Below are 20,993 nucleotides of genomic sequence, written 5' to 3'. Positions count from 1 at the left end.
AAAAGAAGGATCTTAGAAAAGCATCTGATTCTTCTCTTGTCTTTTAAAAATGGTGTAGACAAGCATAAACCTGCAGGCAAAGATAAATGGCTTAATTTCAACATTTGAAACTTTTCACCATGTGAAAATGCATTCATTAAGATGAATCACTAAGGAAGATTCAGGCATTAATGTCTTTATGTGCCTATATGTTTCAACTGAGATCTGAAAGGGGTCCTGAGCTGATAGTCTGCTCTCATTGTCTACCGGGCAATCAGTCTTCACTGTTTGGCTCTCCAGACAAACTCTCACTGAGCCCTAGCAAGTAAAGGGCACTGGGGCAGATGCTTCTACAGGTTATGTCCTGCACTGGTGATGCAGCAGCTGCAGAGGTGGCTATGTCTCTGCCTAGTTCTATCACTACCTGCTGGATCCAAATAGAGATTCGAGAGCAGCATGTCCATCTACATCCAGTCTCAACTAGTACTGATTCCAGGAGACGGAGCTGCACCATTGGGCAGAGAAAACCAGATGTCGGTCCTACTCCTGAGACTTTAGTCTTGGCCCTGTTCCAACTTTCATTTTCACGAAGAAGGAAATCGAAACTTAACACTCAGCTGAGCGTTAGTCAAGGAAGGTGTGTTCCTCCTCCCGTATGACAGGGTGCCAGGCATGTATAAAAGCCAGCCTGCAGCTGCAACGCAGTCTCAGGGCACTTGCCGCCACAGCGTAGCCTCAGAGCACCTGCCACCATGTGGATGCTGGTACCCATTGCATTTGCTCTCAAGCTGCTGAACGTCTTCCTGCAGCCCCTGGGCTCCGTGTGGAGCAGCTTGGGGCCCCTGTTCCTCCAGCTCCGGGCAGCATCTTGGCTGGCAGGGGGCGAGAGGAGCCAGCCGCTCCAGAACAGGAGGGAAGCAGGGGAGCCCAGCAGGGCAGAGGGAGAGGGCGGCGGCGACCTGCCCACCACCCCCACCAGCGTCAATTACCACTTCACCCGCCAGTGCAACTACAAGTGTGGCTTCTGCTTCCACACAGCCAAAACATCCTTCGTGCTGCCGCTGGAGGAGGCCAAGAGAGGTCTGCTGATGCTGAAAGAAGCAGGTGAGTCCCCAGACCCAGGAAAGCCCTCAGGTGCTCAGCCACTTCAAAAAGGGCGACGAGGCTGGGGCAGGGAGCAGTCCCGGCCGGAGAGGTTCCCCAGGAACTCAGTCCTTCCCAGGACACAGTGGGGATGCACTCCGGCCAGAGGAGGTAGGGGTGAGCTGTGGATGGGTGCCAAGATCTTCCCAACCTGCAGAGTGGGCTGGCATCGGGGAGCAAAGCATCACCGCTTCTTCTAAGTGAGCAGCATGGGGAAGGAGGCAGGTTGGGAAGTTGTGCCGCTCTCTGAGTTGATGTACTGAGTTCCCCAGAAACAGCTGATGAGAGCTGCCAACAAATACAAAAACTTTTGACTTAAGAAATGCAATGTTTGGGTTTGTTGTTTGGGATTATTTACGTGCTCTTATCATGAATATTTAGAGAAGCTGTGTACCATTCAAGCAAGGCGGTGCTTTTGCTCTGGGGACTTGCTCACTGAGTGTCACCGCATCAGTAACAGGCAGGCATCTCAGAGACAGCCCAGCCAGTCCAGGTCTAAGGTGATCTGCCCTCCTCCTCTCCCATCCGCCTGTCTTCCCTAGAGCACTTCCTAAACCAGCAACCTCAGCCACATCACCAGCTTCTTTCTCAACTTAACTGCTGCAGACATATACGTATTTGTCTTGCACACATACTGAACGTCACAGTGACCACATCCTGATAAAGAGCAGGCAAATCTGCACAGAGAACAGCAGGGTGCCCATAGCTCCTGCTGCCTTCAGCCCCTGCCCTTCCTGCCTGAGGTAACCACTAGCTCCTATTCTGACACCAGCCTTGCCAAATTTGGTAATTTATAGGCTGAGAACGCAGAGAAGGCAATGGCACCCCACTCCACTACTCTTGCCTGGAAAATCCCATGGATGGAGGGGCCTGGTAGGCTGCAGTCCATGGGGTCGCAAAGAGTCTGGACACGACTGCGCGACTTCACTTTCACTTTTCACTTTCACGCATTGGAGAAGGAAATGGCAACCCACTCCAGTGTTCTTGCCTGGAGAATCCCAGGGATGGGGGAGCCTGGTGGGCTGCCGTCTCTGGGGTCGCACAGAGTCCGACACGACTGAAGCGACTTAGCAGCAGCAGCAGCAGCATGCTGAGAACGTACACCTGACCGTTACTGGATCTGACGTATTTCACTCCCCGTATGTCTGCCCAGTCATCTGCAGCTCATCCAGCGGCTGACCCACCTCACCGCCGTTCCCAGTGGCATCTAGTTCAGCATCTTGGTATGTCTCACCAGGACTGTTGCAGTTCATCTCATTGTCCCTTTGTCCCCACGGAAAGCACGTGATCATATGGAAATATATGTTGGATGCATAACTCCCCCTACTGAACTTTCTTCCCTGGCTTCCAAGCCCAAACTTGTGAGCACAGGCTTCAAGTACCGTGTTGCCATCCTCACCCCATTTCCTGAAGGACCCCATGCTATGGGCACATCACATGACACAATTCTCCCCCAACACCTTCCTCCTGGACCCTGATCGCACTGTTCTCTCTTTCTGGAATGCCAGTCACCCCAGGCTCTGTTAGTGAACTTTCAAAGCTCCTTAGAAATATTCCTGGTCCTCTTCATGCAAGATACCTTCCCAGGTGGCACTAGAGGCAAAGAACCCGCCTGCCAATTCAGGAAACCCAAGAGGCTGGGGTTCGATCCCTGGGTCAGGAAGATCCCCTGGAGAAGGAAATGGCAACCCACTCCAGCATTCGTGCCTGGAGACTCCCATGGACAGAGGAGCCTGGTGGGCCAAAATCCATGAGGTCGCAGAGTTAGACATGACTGAGCACCTAAGCTCATGGCACAGTGCTATGTTCACAGCACACTGCTTACATTGCCAAGGAATGGAAGCAGCCTAACTGCTTGTTATAGCATGTTTAAAATTGTGCTCTTTTGTTTTACTGTTTCGTTTTTAATACTTGGGTCCCCCAAGAGTTTGAGTTCTAAGACTGAAACTTGACATTCTGTTTATCTTTTTGTCTAGCAAAATATCTAGCAGGTAACAGGAATCTAATGAATTTTTTGAATAGATGAATTAATTCATGAATGAACAAATGAGGAGAGGACTGAGGTGGTGGAAAGAACTTAGACTCTTGATTCATAAGGCCAGAATTTGAGATGTGCCAAGAGATTTGACTTTCTGACTATCAGTTTAATATTCTTTAAAATATAGAGCAAAATGATAGCTCGTATATCAATCTTACAAAGTTTCTACAAGGCACAAATAAATGAATGCTCTTGTTTTTTTAATAGAGCATAAACTATTATAGTTATAATTAATACATATTGTGACCTCTCAGTTTTAAGTAAATAAAACCAAAGTTAGTTAAGATGGTTAGGGTATAATATGGGTGGCATGACCTGTAAGTGAAATTTCTGGTAAAGGAAGGAAAATCTATTTTGGTGATTATTAAAATTTGAATTTACTTTTAAATTTAAATTAAGAGAATAAATATAAATATACATTACATTTAAAATTAAAATTGCTACACTGGAGGAAGAGGCTTCCTTCGTAGCTCAGTTGGTAAAGAATCTGCCTGCAATGCAGGAGACCTGGGTTTGACTCCTGGGTCAGGAAGGAATTCCCTGGAGAAGGAAACGGCAACCCACTCCAGTGTTCTTGCTTAGAGAATCCCATGGATGGAGGAGCCTGGTAGGCTACAGTCCATGAGGTCACAAGAGTCTGACATGACTGAAGCAATGAAACCACCACCACTCTGGATGAAGATGCTTCCAAGATATATTATTTACTCCTCTGATTTTTACACAGCAGGTTGAATAGAACACAGCCATTATGAGCATCGTCACAGCTCTTGACCTGAGCTGTGACAGGATGGATTGTGTGTTGCCGCCACTGTGAATGAATGGCTCCTTTTCTAAGCTCTTAGCTGCATCTCTACATCCCGTTCCTTCAATCTTCTTGTTCACTCATCCCCTCTGGCCTTCTCCTCAAACTCATCACAGGCTACACTGCTGGCCAACACACTGTTTCACTTTCCCCAGTTACCTGTCCCTGCTTAATCACACTTTTAGGGAACAATATTTTATTTGGAATAATAATGCTTGTCACACAAGCTGCCTCCTAGCATGTTAGCTTATGAAGAGTGAGATGATATAATTTATCACTGTCCCACTGCAGAAACATTAGAGAGCAAAACAGGTGCTGGGAAGAACAACTGATGAGATGTGGTCTCTGTAAACCAGGACTGTCCTGGGAAAGCCAGGATGGAGGGCAAACTCACTTTAGAAAGATCAAAGGCTTTGGAGCTTGGACCTATGTCCTTGGACCTATGTCCTAGCTCCATTTCTCTCTGTTCAGTTCAGTTCAGTCCCTCAGTCGTGTCTGACTCTTTGCAACCCCATGGACTGTGGCACGCCAGGCCTCCCTGTCCATCACCAACTCCCGGAGTTTACCCAAACTCATGTCCATTGAGTCAGTGATACCATCCAACCATCTCACCCTCTGTCGTCCCCTTCTCCTCCTGCCCTCAATCTGTCCCAGCATCAGGGTCTTTTCAAATGAGTCAGTCCTTCACATCAGGTGGCCAAAGTATTGGAGTTTCAGCTTCAGCATCAGTCCTTCCAATGAATATTCAGGACTGATTTCCTTTAGAATGGACTGGTTGAATCTCCTCGCAGTCCAAAGGACTCTCAAGAGTCTTCTCCAACACCACAGTTCAAAAGCTTCAATTCTTTGGTGCTCAGCTTTCTTTATAGTCCAATTCTCACATCCATACATGACTATTGGAAAAACCATAGCCTTGACTAGACCGACCTTTGTTGGCAAAGTAATGTCACTGCTTTTTAATATGCTGTCTAGGTTGGTCATAGCTTTTCTTCCAAGGAGCAAGCGTCTTTTAATTTCATGGCTGCAGTCATCATCTGTGGTGATTTGGGAGCCCCCCAACATAAAGTCTGTCACTGTTTCCCTATCTATTTGCCATTTCTCTCCAGTCTCATTCTATTACCTTGAGAAAACTCTACTTTTGCCATTAAAATGATAATGGATGTTGATGAAGTGCTAAAATAGAAGGAAACTCCATGTGCTGTCTGTCCCAGGTATGGAGAAGATCAACTTCTCAGGCGGGGAGCCGTTCCTCCAGGACCGGGGCGAGTACCTGGGCAGGCTGGTGAAGTTCTGTAAGCAGGAGCTGCAGCTGCCCAGCGTCAGCATTGTCAGCAACGGGAGCCTGATCCGCGAGAGGTGGTTCCAGAAGTACGGTGAGCAGCCCCCACGGCATGTGACTCTGGCCTCTGTCAGTGTTGGTCACTGTATTTCCTTCCATCCTGGGCCTCCGGCCTGGCCTGCTGGGGATCTGAAGGGAGGAAAAAAGCAAGTATGCTTGTTGTAATCTCTCTTCAGGCTGCATGCCAAGTTTCGGTAGGGCTCTCATAAACAAGTATGGCAAAGCAGATAGCAGGACCCACCAGCAGACGCTCCCGTCCATTATCAAAGTAGCTTTAGTTGAGTCATTAGTGGGGAAGATGAACACAGTGGACAGTTTGGCAAGCCCTGACCTTATTGTTTCCTATTCATGTTTAATTTTTAGAGTATTTATGGAAATGACTCTATTTTAGTAGTGTCCTGTATAAATTGAGGGATTGGACTAAAATAGTCATTCTCCCCTCTGGCTATGTATTTGGCTACTGAGGAACTTTAAATAAGACATCTCTGCTGGGACTGGCCTCCAGACTATTTATTTCAGAGCCTTGTGGTGTGTGGACATTCCAACTTGGGGTGCTCCAAAGGGATTCCACTCTGCAATCAGGGTTACGAACCCCTGGTCTTAAGACTGTTGATATTTTGTCACTAAGTGGTGTCCTACTCTTTTGTGACCTCATGGATAGTACCCTGCCAGGCTCCTCTGTCCATGGGATTCTCCAGGCAAAAATACTAGAGTGGGTTGCCATTTCCTTCTCCAGGGGCTCTTCCTGACTCAGGGATCAAACCTGTGTCTCCTGCATTGGCAGGTGGATTCTTTACCACTAAGCCACCAGAGAAGCCTAAGACTGTGGAGGTCCCTTAATGCTAATTTTTACATAGATATTCATATTCTTGGAGAAGGAAATGGCAACCCACTCCAGTATCCTTGCCTAGAAAATCTCTTGGACACGGGAGCCTGGTGGGCTGCAGTCCATGGGGTTGCAAAGAGTTGGGCATGACTGAGCGACTAACACTTACACTTATTAATATTCTTAGAGCAGTACCTGGAATTTAGGAAGCATTTGAAAAATGTTAGCTATTATTACACTTTATTTAACTTATTTATTTAGTCTATTCTATTTATTTTGTTTTTTAACAGTTTTTTTAAATTAATTCTTATTGGAGTATAGCTGTTTACAATATTGTGTTCGTTTCTGCTGTACAACAGAGTGGATCAGCTGTTTGTTTACATGTATCCCCTCTTTTTTTGGATTTCCACCCCATTTAGGTCAGCACAGAGCACTACTACTATTTTAGTAAACAGTTCTGATTGGACTCTTTGCGTAAATGTTCTGTGTTTGCTTTCTGTGAGTTGAGTCTTGAAATCACTCAAAGGGTAGTTGCATGTACAATTTGTTGAGAATGTTCACGGGAATCTCTGATGAAACCCTCTTTCCTAAACGATGAAGAAATATGGATGTGGGGGAGGGGAGGGTGGGGTGTGGGGGAGGGTTGTACTTCCATTCTGGGAAAGGTTAACAGGAGGAGCACAGGGCCATAAGTCAGCAACAAAACACCCGTGAAGGCAGTCACTCAGTCAAAGGTGACCATCAGAAATTCAAAAGTAAGCTTTGGGAACTGGATTTAGAGAGATAAGACAGGGTTAGGGAGCCATGTAAGCAGAGAAGACTGAGTTGGGTTTGCTGCCTGTGTCCTGGGCCGTGCGTTCCCTCCAAGAGGTGTGGTGTGAGGAGTAAGGACCACGAGCAGTGTTGCACCTTAGGGCAAAAGCTCAGAAGCTGGTCTGGAAAGGCAGTGCAAAGTAGCAAATTTGGAAGTGCCTCAGAATGGCACCCCACTCCAGTACTCTTGCCTGGAAAATCCCATGGACGGAGGAGCCTGGTAGGCCGCAGTCCGTGGGGTTGTGAAGAGTCGGACACGACTGAGCAACTTAACTTTCACTTTTTCCTTTCATGAATTAGAGAAGGAAATGGCAACCCACTCCAATGTTCTTGCCTGGAGAATCCCAGGTGCGGCGGAGCCTGGTGGGCTGCCGTCTATGGGGTAGGTTGCACAGAGTCGGACACGACTGAAGTGACTTAGCAGCAGCAGCAAGAAAAAGGATGAAGCTGAAGATTCAATACTTTGACTACCTGATGCGAAGAGTCAACTCATTGGAAAAGACCCTGATGCTGGGAAAGACTGAAGGCAGGAGGAGAAGTGGGAGGCAGAGGATGAGATGTTAGATAGCATCACCAACTCAATGGACATGAATTTGACCAAACTTCTGGAGTTAGTGGAGGACAGGAGAGCCTGGCATGCTGCTGTCCATGGGGTCACAAAGAATCAGACATGAATGCCTTAGTGACTGAAAAACAGCAAAGAAAAAAGATCACTGGAGAAAACAAGAAAGTGCAAGGACTATTCATAGCAGACACTTTGACAGCCAATTGTGAACAGCCATTGATTTTTGTCCTATATCAGAGATCAGGGTTAGTGTTGCCATATGCTCAGACTATTAAAGATACATCCTAAATCTACACTCTATTTTTTTTACACCTTTTATTTTGTATTAGAGTATGTTCCACATGCTCAGTCGCTCAGTCATGTCAGACTCTGCAACCCCGTGGACTATATAGCCGGCCAAGCCCCTCTGTCCATGGAATTTCCCAGGCAAGAATACTGGAGTGGGTTGCCATTTCCTCCTCCAATTTAGTTATACATAAATCTACTCTTTCTCAAATTCTTTTTCCCATTAAGGTTATTAAAGAGTATTGAGCAGAGTTCCCTGTGCTCCATAGTAGGTGCTTGTTGGTTGTCTGTTTTAAACATAGCAGTTTAGACTGCTATGGTCAGTCTATGGTCATAGACTGTCCAGGTCAGTCCCAAGTGCTTCCACTTCGTTAGTCGCAGACCCAAGATTATCACTGCCCTGCTCCCTCCCGGTGATCATGCATTCATTCTCTAAGTCAGAGAGTCTGTTTCCATTTGTAAATAAGTCCATGTGTATCATTTTTAAGATTCTGCAATACAAGCCCTATCATTCCATGTTTCTCTTTTTCTGCCCAACTTCACTCAGTATGACAATTTCCTGGTCCATCCATATTGCTGCGGTGGCATTATTTCATTCTTTTTAATGACTATGTTCAATCTCCCAAATAAAAATCTTTAAAAACAGCATGAAATATTTTTGTTACCAAGTCGAAGCTCTCTCTGCTCACCACACGACAGGCCTTAAAATTGGGAGAGAAGGTGTTGAGACAAGGAATAAGGACTTGACTCCAAAAGCTGGCAGAAGGACCAGATCGCAGACTGTCTCAAAATAAGCATCTCACTGGGGTCTGGAGGAGATGAGAAATAAAGTAAAAAGGCCCCAGGTTTTGCAATTATTCCCTCAAGGGCCCTCAGGAAGGATATGTATAAGTTTCTTTTCTCTTGCAGGTGGACAAGTTCAGGGTGTTTCTCTGAACAAAAGCATTTTGGTTTAACATTCAGGCAGAGGGCCAGGGTTCTCCGAGGCAGGCCATTGTGTATGGACAGTATTCTTTTAGTGAACAATAGCAAAGGGAAGCAAAGGTCAAAGTAACAGACACAGAGCTGACATGTAGTCAGATTTAGCTCCTGTAACATTTTTAAATGTCTGGAGGAACAAACAAAACGTTTTTGCCTACTTCTGTGGTCCCTAAGGCTCCAGTTCTCCACCTCTGGCTTGAAAGCCTATGCTCTTTTTTATATATATAGAATTTTATTTCTTTGTTTTTGGCTGTGCTGACTTCCCTGCTGTGTGGGCTTTTCTCTAGTTTTGGGCACCAGAGACTACTCTCCCTTGTAGATGCTTCTCCTGTTGCGAAGCACAGGCTCAGGGGCGCGTAGGCTTCTGTCGCTGTGGCTCCTGGGCTTGGAGCCCAAGCTCAATAGTAGTACTCGGGCTTGGTTGCTCTGAGGCATGTGGGCATCTTCCTAGATCAGGGAGTGAACCCGTGTCTCCTGCATTGGCAGGCCGATTTTTTCCCGTCAGCCACCAGGGAAGCCCCAAATCCTATGCTTTCATCCTTGGATGGAAAAGCTTAACATAAGTTTTCCTCCTTGGACAGAAAAGCCTAACAGTGATCGTTTTCCCTCAGGTGAATATTTGGACATTCTCGCCATCTCCTGTGACAGCTTTGACGAGCAGGTCAATGTCCTTATTGGCCGTGGTCAAGGAAAGAAGAACCACGTGGAAAATCTCCAGAAACTGAGGACATGGTGTAAGGAATACAGAGTGGCCTTCAAGATAAACTCAGTCATCAATCGATTCAACGTGGACGAGGATATGAAGGAACAGATAACCGCGCTCAACCCCGTCCGCTGGAAGGTACCAACCGCATTGCTTTTGTGATTGTAATGAAGTGAGCCTTCAGGAGAGATTTGCTTCAGGGACACCAAAAATGATAAGGATACAGAGAACTCTGGACTCAGAGAGCCAGCTGGGTTTGGTTCTTCTTTCTGCTAGACTTAGAATCGGCTTCTGGGGACTCATACCATACGCACTGTCCTGAAACAGATTAGCAGGACTTGTGTGAATATGTCGGTTTTTGTTTTGTTTTGGTTTTGGTAAAGATTTATTTATTTTTGACTGTGCTGGGTCTTCACTGCCACATGAACTTTTTTCTAATTGCAGCAATGAGGGTCTACTCTCTAGGTGCAGGGTGTGAGCTTCTCATTATGGTGACTTCTCTTGATGCAGAGCACAAGCTTTAGACTTCAGTAGTTAACAGCATGTGGACTCAGGATTTGTAGCTCCTGGGCTCAGTAGTTGTGGTGCATGGGCTTAGTGGCTCCGAGGCATGTGGGATCTTCCCGGTTCAGGGATTGAACTTGTGTCCTTTGCATTGCAAGGAGATTTCTTAATCACTGGACCGCCAAGGAAGCCCTGAATATGTGTTCTTAACAATCTGCCCTGGTCATTGTCATGCAGGAATCCATGAAAGTCTGTGGCTGGACCCCAGACTAATACAACTGAAGATAGGATGTAGAATTCAATTCTAGCAAGGAAAAGAGAGGAAGAAAACTCTTGGAATATGAAGCTATGTCTGCTGGGATAAAGTGGGAAGGCAAAATGGGAAAGGCTTAATTCTGCCAAAAAACCAGGAAGACTTCATGCAGGAGGCGGTATTTGACTCCTTCTCTAGCAGATGAGTCTTCCTTGACTCAGATGGTAAAAAATCCTCCTGCAGTGGATTAAATCCAGTGCAGGTGAACTGGATTTGATCCCTAGGTCTGGAAGATCCTCTGGAGAAGGAATGACAACCCACTCCATATTCTTGCCTGGAGAATCCCATGGACAGAGGAGCCTGGCGGGCTATGGTTCATGGGGTCTCAAAGAGTCGGACATGACTGAAGCAACTTAGCAGGCATGCATGCACATAATGGCTTAAAACCTAAAGGGACTACCTCAAAATTAAAGTGTTAAATATTTTAGGAAGCCTATTTCAACTGGTATATTTCATCACTTAAATCTAAAATGTAGTAAGAAACAATATGCATTTCTATAAAAAGGTTTAAAAACTACTTTTAAAAATACCACAGTATAAATACTAACAATAAAATGCTGATCTAAAAAATTGAAAATTTATAGGCAGATGTATTATAAATGGCTTCCCAGGTGGCACTAGTTATAAAGAATGTGCCTGCCAATGCAGGACATGCAGGAGGTGTGCATCTCAGGAAGATTCCTGGGTCAGGAAGATCCCCTGTTAAGAGGGCATGGCAACCCACTCCCCACTCCAGTATTCTTATCTGGAGAAACCCATGGACAGAGGAGCCTGGTGGGCTACAGTCCATGGAGTTGCAAAGAGTTGGACACAACTGAGTGACTGAGCACGCATATTATAAACCTGATTATTTTGTATCAAAGAACTACGACATAGATTTATACATAAAAATCACTTCTATTTCTCAAGTCCCCCAAAACTGTTCATCTCAATAGGTATAACTAGCTAATGTTCCAAACCCAAAGGCTAGAGATGCCCCCAAAAGTAATAGTAAAGGAGTTCCTCTCCTATACTTTCCAATTCCAATTCTGTTCATCTCATTAAGATTATTTTCAGAACACTAAGAGAGAGTTCTAGATATATAAAATATTCTTATGAATTTACATTGATTTCAGCTGAAGTTTCTAATTTTGTAAAAGATGCCCAATTACCCAATGTTGATCCCCTAGAGAAGGAAATGGCAACCTACTCCAGTATCCTTGCCTGGAAAATTCCATGGATGGAGAAGCCTGGCAGACTACAGTCCACAGGATCGAAAAGAGTTGGACACGACAGAGCAACTTCAATTCATTTCACTCATATTATGAAAAAAAAAAAAAAAAAAGACTTAGATCAAATATAACCTAGATCAGTTTTTTAAAACATTGTATTTTGGGAATATTTGGGCTTTTAGTACCATATTCCTAAATTTCAGGTCACATTTTCATTTCGCCAGAGCAGTGTCTTTCTAGAATGTTCCTCAGTTGAACAAGTCTTCTCTGCTGAGCTTCCCTGGTGACGCAGATGGTAAAGAATCCGCCTGCAATGCAGGAGACATGGGTTCGATCCCTGGGTCCTCCTGGAGAAGGAAATGTGTGCTCACTCCAGTATGCTTGCCTGGGAAATCCCATGGACAGAGGAGCATGGTGGGCTGCAGTCCACAGTCCACGGGGTCGCAAAGAGCCGGACACAACTGAGCGACTAACAGTTTCACTTTCTCTGCTCAGGAGGGATGAAGCTTGGTTCAGAGGGAAATGCAATTTGGGATAAAAAGCGGTGGAAAGCTCGTTAGGAGGCCAACACCACCCTTGTGTTTCAGGTCTTCCAGTGTCTCATAATTGAGGGTGAGAACTCCGGAGAAGATGCTCTGAGAGAAGCGGAAAGGTTCGTGGTCAGCGACGAGGAGTTTGAAGCGTTCTTGGATCGCCACAAGGATGTGTCCTGCTTGGTGCCCGAGTCTAACCAGAAGGTCAGAAAGTGAACTTTCTAAGTGTATTAAAGTGTATTAATAGAAAGTGAACGTCATTTTGTTTCCCATCACACACGTAGCTCCAAAGAGAAAAGTGTCTCCACCAAGGGCTGCCCATGCTGGGATGTGGGAGGGTTTCATGGAGAAAGGGGAGGAGTCTCATGGTAGATATAGAAGCTGTACTGAATCTTTAGGTTTCCAGTGAGAACAGTGGATATGCCTTGTTAGTACAAATGCATATGTCCTGTAGATTAAACCATGTCAGCCAAAGCATGTCTACCTGCAGAGATTCCACAGAGTAAATAATGAGAGTGTTCTCTGAAGCCAAAGGAAAAAAGAACTTCTTGTTCAAAGCTATGTTCCTGCAGTGTTAAGGAGAGGAGTAAAAAAAAAATTGAAGGTAGTCTGATACTCAGCATACAGAGAACAGGTAAACTCACGTGGTCAGTATGGAATGTTATACTGACTACGTAGTATAGTTCAAAGAACATTAGGGAGCCAGGATAAATTTGCACGATACGATATTGGGTGGAAATAAAGAACAACAGGCAAAATCCATTCTACCTTTAATCCTAGTGTGCACGGGTGTGTATGTACGCATCCTGTGGTCATCTCAGGGTAATGGATTATCAATCATTTTTGTCTACCTTGATAACTCTTCGGACTTTAAATTTTTCTAAAATAGGTAGTTTTGTTATTTTTCAACTCTTTAAAAATCAAAAGCTTTCCCCATCTTCACCTGAAGAATAAACATGCAGCAAGATCTCTCCCTCACATACTTATATCATATTGGAAATTCCAGAACAAGGACTCATTCCTTATGCTTTAGACTCCTAAGTCATGTTGACCAGAGCATGAATAAGAAAATTCCCAGATGGGGTCAGAGCAGCTTTCAAAAAGAGGACAGAAAACAGAGGAGAATACTCATATGTCCACACTGTTGTATTTGACTTTATAAAAGTTGTCTTAGTTATGCAGTTAATGTGAGATCAAAGAACATATAAGTTATAATAAGCATTACTGTTAATACTTGGGTGAGTTCTTCACAGAGAGACCATGAGCCAGAAATCACTCCCCCATTGCAGAAACACAGGGGCCTGAGTCATAGGGTTAACTGACCTCACCATGTCAGAGGCAGGATTAACTGACCTCGCATACATCAGAGAAAGGGTTAACTGACCTCACCCATGTCAGAGGTAAAGTTAGCTGACCTCAGCTGTGTGAGAGGCAAGGTTGGGCTGACTTCACCTATGTCAGAGGTAAAGTGAGGTAAACTTAAGTTGCCGTAGAGACTAACAGCCTACAAGACTGAAAAATATTTACAATCTGGCCTTTATACAAACACATGTGCAGACCCCAACCTCTGTGGGTACGTAGGGAGGGTACAACTTCCTACAGAAGTACAGATACACCCTCCACATACCTCTGAAAGACGTCACTAGTTACGAGGAATGAAAGCAATGTTCAAGTCCTCAGTAAGCTCCCAGGTAATAGCATTAAAGGGCTTCCCAGGTGGCGCTAGTGGTAAAGAATCTGCCTGCCAATCCAAGAGACATAAGAGACACAGGTTCAATCCCTGGGTTGGGAAGATCCCCCGGAGAAAAAATTGGCAACCCACTCCAGTATTCATGTCTGGAGAATCCCGTAGACAGAGGAGCCTGGGGGACTACAGTCCACGGGGTGGCGAAGAGTTGGACACGGCTGAAGCAACTTAGTACACAGGCAGTAGCATTAGAGATTCTGCTTTATTCACTGAAAAGGGGGTCCATTAGAGGCATGTCACACACACGAGGAACACTGAACAGTGGAGGACGGGGCACTCCAAGATCTGGAGGGCATGGAGAGTTAGCCTGGGGGCTTCCTTGTCAGAGGCGCTTTCAGAGAGCCCTGTGACCCTTCCAGCAGGACTCAGAAGCCAGCTTGCTGGAATCTGTTGGAATCTGAATGGACACAGACAGCTTGCCCAGGTGGGGGGCATTTTGGGTGGGGACGGGCTCCTGGCAGGTGGCTTACCTTGTGGAGATGAATCCAAAGATGCTCAGGAGATTTGAGAAATGGTGACTCCAGAGATAAGGTGAAGCAAACACACGAACATTGTAAGGCAGACAGCTGAGTGTACGTACTGAAAAATATGCCTGAAACTAAAGTTGTCTGTGATTTCTCCTTTGCAGATGAGAGATTCCTACCTTATTCTGGATGAATATGTGAGTATTTCTAGTGCATCATAAAATGATCCCTTAAAAATTAGCTAAGCAGCAAGGCCAGAGTTGAGTTACAATCAGCATAACCATTTAACCCATATTCGTTCTTTTTAGCCAGCATTTCCTATTTTTATTGTCACTGATTAGCATCAACATTATAGAGCCCTGACTTCATCCACTGTGCCCATGTTGGAGCTAAGGCGTTGGGCAGGTCTTGGCTTGAACCCACTGCCCATGTTCGCATGACCACCCTGCCCCCTCTGCCACTACACGGTGTCTTCCCCATGGCCATGGATCCACGGAGGTTGTGTGGAGCTGACATCACACAAAGCAGACCCCCTCTGTTATGCCATCTTTGGCTGGCTTCTCTGGTCATGGGGTACCAGGGGTTCTTTGCAGGAAGGATGTGTCACAATTCACATTATTGCCTTTAATTCCTCAGATGCTGCTGGCTTATCTCTAACAGATTGCCATAGGCTTTGGGGTGAAGAGGTTGCAGAGTCCCCTAAAGCCACCAATACATTCCTATGCCACTGCCTTCTGAGGGAAAAGATAATCCAGCATTCTCAAAACTGAAAAATCACTTTCCCTTTCCCTCTCTGTCTCTTCTGTTTTTGTCCCAATTCAGAAACGTTTGCCAATATTTCTAGCACAGGACAAATACTTGCATTCAAAGACCTGTGTTTAAGAAATGAGTTCCAAGAACAGTGGCTTTTCCATATTTAAGTTGGATTTGGTGTTTCAAGAAATGCTTACTGTGACTTTTGACACTTTATTATTTTCAAGTTAATCAGTGGCACTTCACAGTCATTCACTTTTTTTGTCAATATGAGCTGTCTTTACAGAGCAGAGGGGTAAGGGTGGTAACACAAGTGTTATTTTATGGGTTCAAGGTAGAGAGGAAAAGTCAAACGAAATTTATTTTTGGAGTATCCTTACTGCCTGGGGATTTTTACCAATGTTCCTTCAAAATTCTCTGGTATCTGCATAGTTGGAATAAACAGAGTGGGAACAAAATTTACTTTTGACAATTTAAGAGCATTTTGATTCAGTAAGAATTACTATAAAATGCTCTGTGCCATGGTAGGTCATAAGGCATGAAGATCTGGTTCCTCGCTCCAGGATGCTTAATTTAGGATAAAAACCAAGACCCCTGGACTTCCCTGGTGGCTCAGTGGCAAAGAACCCGACTGCCAATGCAGGAGATGTGGGTTCAATCCCTGATCCGGGAAGATCCCCTGGAGGAAGAAATGGCAACCCACTCCAGTGTTCCTGCCTGGGAAATCCCATGGACAGAGGAGCTTGGTGGGCTACAGTCCATGGGGGTAGCAAAGAGTCGGACAGGCTGAGTGAGTGAATACCGCCACCAAGACCCTTAACAGGGCACGTGACACTTCTTGATGTGGGACCTGCCTGGCTTTGCAGTGCCTTTTCGTACAACCTTCTCTCCCTTTCTTAAAAGAACATTTTATTACTCTTCACTTATTTGTGCACACACAGTTTTCATACCAACAATATCATCTACCTGAAATTTCCCAAATTTACTGTATTGTTTCTGGGCTTTATCAATACTACTCTCTCCGGCTTACAATTTCAAAACACAACTCAGATATCAACATCTTTTGGAAGCCTTTCCAATTACCCTACCCTCCAATGGAGGGATACGCACATGTATACAATTCTGGTTATCCTGCACTTACCTGGCCTAATGTGTTCAGGTGGGTGAAGGGAGCTGGTTGAGAGCAGAGATGCTGTCCAATGGGCTCAGCATCCCCAGGGGAGCATCTCGCTTATAGGTCTCCACAAACATTTGTTGGAATGATTGGAATATCCAGAATCATTTTGAGTTGATCCCTCTAGTTGAGTTTTATAGGAAAATTATATGGAAATATTCTAACTTTTGTCCTGAATTTCCTAGATGCGCTTCCTGAACTGTAGAAATGGGCGGAAGGATCCTTCCAAGTCCATCTTGGACGTGGGTGTAGAAGAAGCTATAAAATTCAGTGGCTTTGATGAGAAGATGTTTCTAAAGCGAGGAGGGAAATATGTATGGAGCAAAGCAGACCTGAAGTTAGACTGGTGAAGTTGAACTGGTGAAGCTGGAAGCTGGACCACCCTCTGCCCACCCGTGGGGGCCACCTTGGGACTCTGTGTGTGGCTGCCCCCCTTCTGATGGGCACTTCTCAGGGGCCCCAAATCCTGTTTTCATTGCATGTGGAATCTGCTTGTCTATTGTAACTGAACCCACACAAATAACTTAGATAATTGAAATCCGTAGCTCATACAAGACAGTTAACCTTAGTTAATTAGCTCATTTTGCATTTAATGCTCAAGTAGTGTCTACTGTGGCTCCTGTGCTTCCGTTTTGGAGTTGTTTTCCCAGTCCTTTCAGTTGATAGTTATTTTCCCATCTGGAAAAATTAGGAAGTCTCTCCACCTGTGGGGAGGCTTTTTATTTCTCAGCCTTTATATCATTGCAACCTTGGATACTTAACTAGACGTTGATAAATAGTCCATACATATTTCAAAAAATAAGAAATGCTCATCTTATCAGGCTTTGGTGAGACCCAGAAAGAGGAAATCTGCAGCCCATACTGACTATGCCAGGAATGTGAGCCATCTCCCTTTTGTTTTCCAAGAGTCTTAACAAAACCCAGGTATGCTTTACGTTTCGTGATGGAGTTGACACTGGGTCGGGGCTTGGGTTGCCGTGCGGATCTTCTGAGCCTGCAGGCAACTACACTGTTTATTTGCTCGGTTGTCTGCACATCACCAGGAAGTGACAGTTTCCTGGATTGGCACCATCCCGTTGGCAAAAGCCCCAGGTGACGGTGGAGCAGGGGGTTGCGACTGGACCTGGCTTTTCTGTGAATAAAGCTGTGGCACAAAGCTACTGTTTCCCATTTAACTCTGAACCACTTGAAATAAGAATGTAATCTAGGGCAACGTGAGAAAGTTCCAGAGCCTTCTCTTACTGCTAAGAAAGAGCTCGAGAAAAAACGTCATTTGAATTGGGTCAAGGGAAAAAACCCTCTTCTGGTGGAAATACCACCTGAACTTTATTCATGTAACTTTATTCATGTAACACTATCCCATTGCCTGGGAAGTAATAATTTCCTATCATTGCTCTAAAACAGCAAAATCACGGACAATTTTTTGCTCAAAGAACTCTTTAATTAATAATCCAGCTGCCGTTTTGGCCACTAGATGGCATCTAAATGTTGCCTGATTCTGTTAAGCCTCCACATAGAAATTCTACTTCAGAATCTTTTTTTCAAGACTTGCAGATTTTGAAAGTTTGGTTTAAGTGATTTTTTTTTCCTCAGAAAAGATATCCCTACTTCAAATGTTAAGTCACTGTGATTCAAATGAAATATGAAGTGAATTTCTCTCAACCTGAGGAAAGCTACATTTCTCTTTCCCCAAAGAGAAATAATATAAAGTAAAACATTGCACTTATAAAAATGAAAAAAATATGTATATAAAGATAAAAAGAATAAAATAAAAAATAAAAAATGAAAAAAAAGAAAAATGAAAAATAAGCTATTTAAAATACATTTTTCAGCTGTTTTTACACCACCACCCACTTCCTTATGCACTGACAGAATTTTCAAATCCTTAATGTTTAAAATATTCAAGTGTTCATTTTTCTTTAGCTGGAAAAGTAGCATTACAGTAAATTTCAAGTTTGGATTATATAACATTTTGCTTTATATTTTGTTTTTAAATATTTGTGTCTATTTTGTGAGATGTATTTCTTTTTATTAAGAAAATAAAAGGTAATTTCAGTGAGGTATCTCCATTTAAGTATTAAAGGCAAGTATTTTTGTGGTGCTTTCAATTACTTCTTGGTTAGGTTGTGACAGTAGGAATGGAATTTTGTCTTAGGAAACCTGGAAAGACTGGACATTAGTAACAGCATGCTGGTATACAAAGTATGAATCTGAAACATCTGATATGTCAGCTCCTCTTCTATGACAATCTGGAGTTTGGAGTCTAGTTCTTCGATCAATAAAGAGAATCATGATGAAAAACAGGTGGACAAATTCTCCATGAGGTTCTATCAGAAAGTAATTCATTGCACAGCCCGCTGTCTTGTTGAAAGGACTTAATTCATTCCTCGTGATTAGATGAAGGCTACTCACACCATAAGCTTTTAAGACTGTCTTGAGTGTGTTTTGGACATCTCAGTTTTAGGGAAATATATGTATATATGTTTATTTTTTTCTATATGTGGGATGCTCTTGACTGCTGGTCTGTTGTTTTGTAAGATGTTGTAATAAAGTAATTTTTGTACACTACCTTCATTCTCAGTGGGTCAACTTAATGAAGTCTCTCCTTGGTGTGTGTTTAAGTAATTGCAGGCTTTTACAAACCACCATTGCTAAGGCAAGTACGCTTTAAAAATCAACAAAGTTACCAACAATTAATGAGCACATTTCAGACAGCCCCACTGGCAACAAGATGGAGCAGAAAAGAGCCACTGGGGAATGTACTCCTCTTGTTTTAAATGAAAGCCAGCATCTGGGGGCCCTGGTGTCCTGAATTTGATCCCTTTGGAAGGAATGAATTCCTGTAGACAGGCAGCAGGAATAGCAGCAGCCCAGGATTTGCGTGGTCGCAGAGCCACTGTTCCGCTGTTCTGAATATCACAGGGTCTGCAGTCTGCAGAGCGGGAGCCTGGCACCCAGAGTCCCAGGTGGCACGGAACCGTTCAGAGCACCCGGTTCTGAGCTGCCCACTCAGTCCCTGCCCCTCAGATGCCTCAGGCCAGGCCTGCCTTTGTTCCTTCCCCAGCCTGATTTCCCCCTCCCGTGTCTTCCCAGCTCTTGGAGTCAAGAGTTCTACAACCCCAGCTCCAATGCCCATCCCACACCCTCCAGACTTGGACTGGCCCTTCTTGGACATGGGGCATTTTCTCAGACATTTCATTGCATTTAATCTTCAGTTGTAAGTACTCACTTCTTGAGCTTCCCTGGTGGCTCAGATGGTAAAGGTGTCTTCTTGCAATGTGGGAGACCTGGGTTCAATCCCTGGGTGGGGAAGATCCCCTGGAGAAGGAAATGGCAACTCACTCCAGTACTCTTGCCTGGAAAATTCCATGGACAGAGGAGCCTTGTAGGCTATAGTCCATGGGGTTGCAAAGAGTTGGACATGACTGAATGACTTTACTTTCATTTTACTCACTTCTTCAGGAAGGATATGGCCTCATTATTTTTGCCCACCCTGGACTAGTCAGGCCAACCCTGGGCTCTAGCCCCCAGGACAGGGATCAGATCCAGGGGCTTGAGGACAGTGAAGGGGACTCAGAAGGCAGCCCAGGTCGTCCAGCCTTGTGGCCGGCAGCCATGTCCGGGGTGCACAACCCAGCGTCAAGTCTCTGCTGGCGTCTGCTGTTCTAGTCAGTGGCAAAGAATGGGAAATTCCACAGAAAGCCCACATAGCAAGTTCAACTCAGATGCCACTAAGCTGGGTTTGAAAGATGAGAAAGGCTTTTTAACCACATGCTCCCCCCATGATTCTAAGACAAATAAGCATTTGGAGAATATTTGAGAAACAGAACACAGCAAAATGAAGAAAATAAAAATTACCCATAATTACAGTGGCCCAGAGGCAACTGCTAGTTCATTTCATGCATATTTCCAGGAGTGCATATTTTTAATAGAATTGAGTTCTTACTCAATTTTATTTTCCACATAGCTTCTGAAGGATTTTAAAACCAACGGGCATTCTTATACTTTAATGAGAACAGCCAGTTCTTTACAATTCACATGAAAAGATGAGAAGAGATTCAAAGGTATCCTAAAAACCTCAGTTAATTTGAAAAAAAAAAAAAAAAACCACCAGATTTGGGTTTTGAATTGTTTACAAATTTGATTATGAACATGAGTGCAACCCGTGTTCTGGGAATTCACTTTATCTAGAAAATATACATATAATAATAAAAACAAAACTTCTCTGGGGAAACTCATTCCTGGAGGATCTGGGGAAATGAACAAAAGTGATTTATTATTTTAATCCGGGCCATCTTGGCTTGTCCTTGTCTGATTCTACCCTCAATTCCCATGTGTGAGTTTTTTCCACCCCAGCAAGCAATTTTCCCATATCAGCGTGATGTCCTGCTGCTGCTGCTAAATCGCTTCAGTCGTGTCCGACTCTGTGTGACCCCATAGACGGCAGCCCTCCTGCTTCAGCTCAATTCTGACACTCTTTACCTAGAGGTAGCATCAGACCCAGGTGGTACTAGTGGTAAAGAACTCGCCTGCCAATACAAGAGACATAAGAGACTCAGGTTCAATCCCTGGGTTGGGAAGATCCCCTGGAGGAAGGCATTGCAACCCACTCCAGTATTTCTGCCTGGAGAATCCAACGGACAGAGGAGCCTGGAGGGCTACAGTCCATGGGGTAGTGAAGAGTTGGATACGATAGCACAGCACACACCCAGCATCAGATCCTATGGGATAGGGGCTCAGTCCCACCAGAGGGCACCTTACTCCCCCACCCCCAATACAGATGCCCATCACAACTGCAGGTTATCACCTGTGCTTCTCAC

General features: G+C 44.6%; 1 protein-coding gene across 2 annotated transcripts; it reads left to right on the top strand.

Moving 5' to 3' along the window:
- Positions 1-629: 629 nt before the first annotated feature.
- Positions 630-18,741, top strand: RSAD2 (radical S-adenosyl methionine domain containing 2). Of its 2 annotated transcripts, XM_006076056.4 has the most exons (6): positions 634-1,083; positions 5,174-5,335; positions 9,383-9,612; positions 12,090-12,239; positions 14,411-14,443; positions 16,359-18,741. In XM_006076056.4, the coding sequence occupies exons 1-6, from the start codon at positions 732-734 to the stop codon at positions 16,521-16,523; spliced, it is 1,092 nt and encodes a 363-aa protein (XP_006076118.2). In that variant the 5' UTR covers positions 634-731; the 3' UTR covers positions 16,524-18,741. The 2 variants fall into 2 exon arrangements, with proteins under 2 accessions (XP_044782225.1, XP_006076118.2); XM_044926290.2 differs by lacking the exon at positions 5,174-5,335 and having other exon boundaries at positions 630-1,083.
- The last annotated feature ends 2,252 nt before the right edge of the window (positions 18,742-20,993 follow it).

This window comes from Bubalus bubalis, chromosome 12 (genome assembly GCF_019923935.1).
Source record: "Bubalus bubalis isolate 160015118507 breed Murrah chromosome 12, NDDB_SH_1, whole genome shotgun sequence".
Classification (NCBI taxonomy): Eukaryota; Metazoa; Chordata; class Mammalia; order Artiodactyla; family Bovidae; genus Bubalus; species Bubalus bubalis.
This window is presented reverse-complemented; position numbering and strand designations above follow the sequence as displayed.

Coding starts and splice junctions, on each gene's coding strand:
- RSAD2 (XM_006076056.4), top strand. CDS start 732: ATGTGGATGCTGGTACCCATTGCATTTGCTCTCAAGCTGCTGAACGTC. Junction 1,084..5,173: donor GCTGATGCTGAAAGAAGCAG/GTGAGTCCCCAG, acceptor TGTCTGTCCCAG/GTATGGAGAAGATCAACTTC. Junction 12,240..14,410: donor TGCCCGAGTCTAACCAGAAG/GTCAGAAAGTGA, acceptor TCTCCTTTGCAG/ATGAGAGATTCCTACCTTAT.